Below are 2606 nucleotides of genomic sequence, written 5' to 3'. Positions count from 1 at the left end.
TTTTAATTTGCGCATTTTCATGGTCAATGGAAACGCAGCTAGTGTCATATCATCAGTTCATCAGTGCAGGATTTCTTTCTATCAAGATGCAAATCCTTTTATTTTCATTGCTGTGGATTTTCTTCACAGATAGACTGACCAGTAAACAACATTGAAGAAGAGGAAAGAGAAGGGGAAGAGGGCTCTTGCATAGAGATCAATGCGTTTAGCTGCAGCTGGTATGACAGGTTTGGGGGGTGGCGGCTTTGCATTAACTTTGTTTTGTGATTTAAGGGCCCCTGTAACTTCGACAGGTTTACCATAACAGTCAAAGTTGGAAAGTTCAAAGTCTCGAGGCAAAGATCCAACAATGCTGAAGTCATTGGAACGAAGGTCTGATTTGGAGGTGCAAACCTTCTTACAGCGATTTTCAACCACCTGTCAAAAGATAAAGACAATATTAATGAAATATTTTCTTCTACCTCAGCTTTAATGCTACTATTTGTCATATTCAAGCTTGTSACACAAGTTGCTGTCACCTGCAGAGTGTTGACATGTATGGGTGTCCCATCAGTCCCATTGACTGTATTGGATTTGTTTGATGGCTTCTTGGCTTCACTCTCTTTCAAAGCTTTTTCCTTTGTGACCATTTTAGCTTTCTCCTGTTCAATCAGTTTGGGACTATTCAGTATCACCTAAAAAGTCACAAGAAAAACTGGTTAGAGACAAAAGTTGTAAATAATGATGAGATTTGGGCAATGATCATTTCCAATGTTCTGCTTCGTTGAATAATACWAAGAAAATCAAGACTTTGTGTCCACCCCAAACATAGCCATTTCTCCGTGGTTCCAATAATCCAGAGATTTAGACAAAAGAACAGCTACAATGTACCTGTTCATCTCACTCAAAGTACACAGTACTATTAACACAGCAGATGTTTCAGAATACTGGCACAAAGSTCCAATGTGGAGTTTTTCCTGTGACTGTATTTTCTGTAAAAATGAAAAATTGACKAAGTTGGAAAYTCATCTGCGTTCACTCCATAAAAGGGCATCATAGTTGACATGGTGCTACATGACACTACCCTCAGAATTACAGCAGTGAGACAACAATGAAAATTGTGCTAAAAAAGACAACCATGTCCTCCAAATAAACAGGGTGTTCACGAAGCAAGTCTACGGAGAACGTTTTGAATGCAACTCAGAAAGGTTAATAGAACTTGCACATTTTAGCAAATCAAAGCTAACCCACATACTATACATCATCCATTACAACGTAAAAGGTTGGGAGCTGAACTGGCCTGTCTCCAAGTCAGACCTCTCACCAAATGAAAACATTTAGTGCATCATGAAATAAAAACTCCAGCAAAGAAGAACCAAGACTGTCGAACGTCAACTTAGAATTCTACACCAGACCAGAATGGGACAACATTCCTCTTCAAAATCTCCAGCTGCTAGTCTCTTCAGTTCCTCTGTGTTTACAAAGTGTTGTTAAAAAAGGGAATGCTTCACAGTGGGAAACATTGAACCCAGCTGCCTGAGATTTGGCCAATTTATGTTATACTCTGAAAATATAAAACGGTTTGATTCAGGTGAGGGACAGAAAAGGGATGCCTCATTAAGTAAAAAAAAAAAAACATCATTTGAGTATAGAGAGATGTTATGTTCCCTCTCACAAACTGTACTGACAAAATAAATTATTCTGCTTCATAACTTGAATGAAAGGCTCATACAGCCTGCCAATTTGTGCCCCCAATAAAATGAAATGTTATATTTAAGTTCTGTTTGTATAGAAATATTTTTCCTTTATTGCCTGCATCACAATTTCACATATTTATATAAATATTTACAGCATATCCTTGTCCTAATTAGAAGAAGCAGTTATTCAAAATWTATAATTTACTGCTCTTCACAATGGGTGGACAAAAAGACAAGGTCTTGTTGGTTTTGGCCCTCCAACATAGCTCAGGTTTCTCATGTGGCCCCTGGAAAAAAAATTATTGCCCACCCCTGGTTTTGGGTTAGGGGTCATCATGTTAGGAGAGTATTTACTCATAGGGTCCCTCCTGCCATCCGATAGCTCTGCAGAGTTGGTAAATCCCTTAGGAAGTGCACACTTGCTTGAGATCAGGTCCAGTCCTGGGCCACTGGGTCCTATCTTTATGTGAAGTGCATGGTGGAGTCGGCTGTTCCAGTTGGAGACAGCCTGTTGATTTGTATGTGCTGTAAGATGTAGTGGAATATGGCTGGCATATTCTGGTGAGTGTACATGTAGTGTTTGAATATCACTCAGCCAGTGCATTGAGTGTTTGTCGGGCTGTGCTTCAAAGGCAGAGAGGAGAGTTCTGAGCAGGGAGGAATACAGGAAGACAGAGGAGGGTGAGAGTTAGGGGAGGGGTCAGGAATTGTTGGGGGTGTGGTCTGATGGGTGTATATAGGAAGTTTACAGTGGGGTTAATCTAATCAAAACAAATGTTTAGATTTAGAAGAATTCCTTCTAGTGACTGTTTACAGTTCATTGAGGTTAAGTTTAGTAATATTTTATGGTCCAGATGTATACAGCGGGTAAAATAAGTATTGAACACATCACCATTTTTCTCAGTAAATATATTACTAGAGGTGCTAATG

At 39.4% G+C, this 2606-nt stretch overlaps 1 protein-coding gene across 2 annotated transcripts in view; it reads right to left on the bottom strand.

The window, feature by feature from the left end:
- Window positions 1-2606, bottom strand: part of LOC106530682 (glycine receptor subunit beta) — a 51025-nt gene continuing 48419 nt past the window's right edge. For both annotated transcript variants that reach the window (XM_014026351.1, XM_014026352.1), the window contains 2 exons: window positions 519-674; window positions 1-417 (listed from right to left, as the gene is read on the bottom strand). In XM_014026351.1, coding sequence (XP_013881805.1) covers window positions 124-417; window positions 519-674 — 450 coding nt within the window. In that variant the 3' untranslated portion in view covers window positions 1-123. The remainder of the gene's footprint in view (window positions 418-518; window positions 675-2606) is intronic.

This window comes from Austrofundulus limnaeus, unplaced genomic scaffold, assembly GCF_001266775.1.
Source record: "Austrofundulus limnaeus strain Quisiro unplaced genomic scaffold, Austrofundulus_limnaeus-1.0 Scaffold546, whole genome shotgun sequence".
NCBI classification, from domain to species: Eukaryota; Metazoa; Chordata; class Actinopteri; order Cyprinodontiformes; family Rivulidae; genus Austrofundulus; species Austrofundulus limnaeus.
The sequence above is the reverse complement of the archived record's forward strand: the minus strand, read 5'-3'. Positions and strand labels throughout refer to the sequence as shown.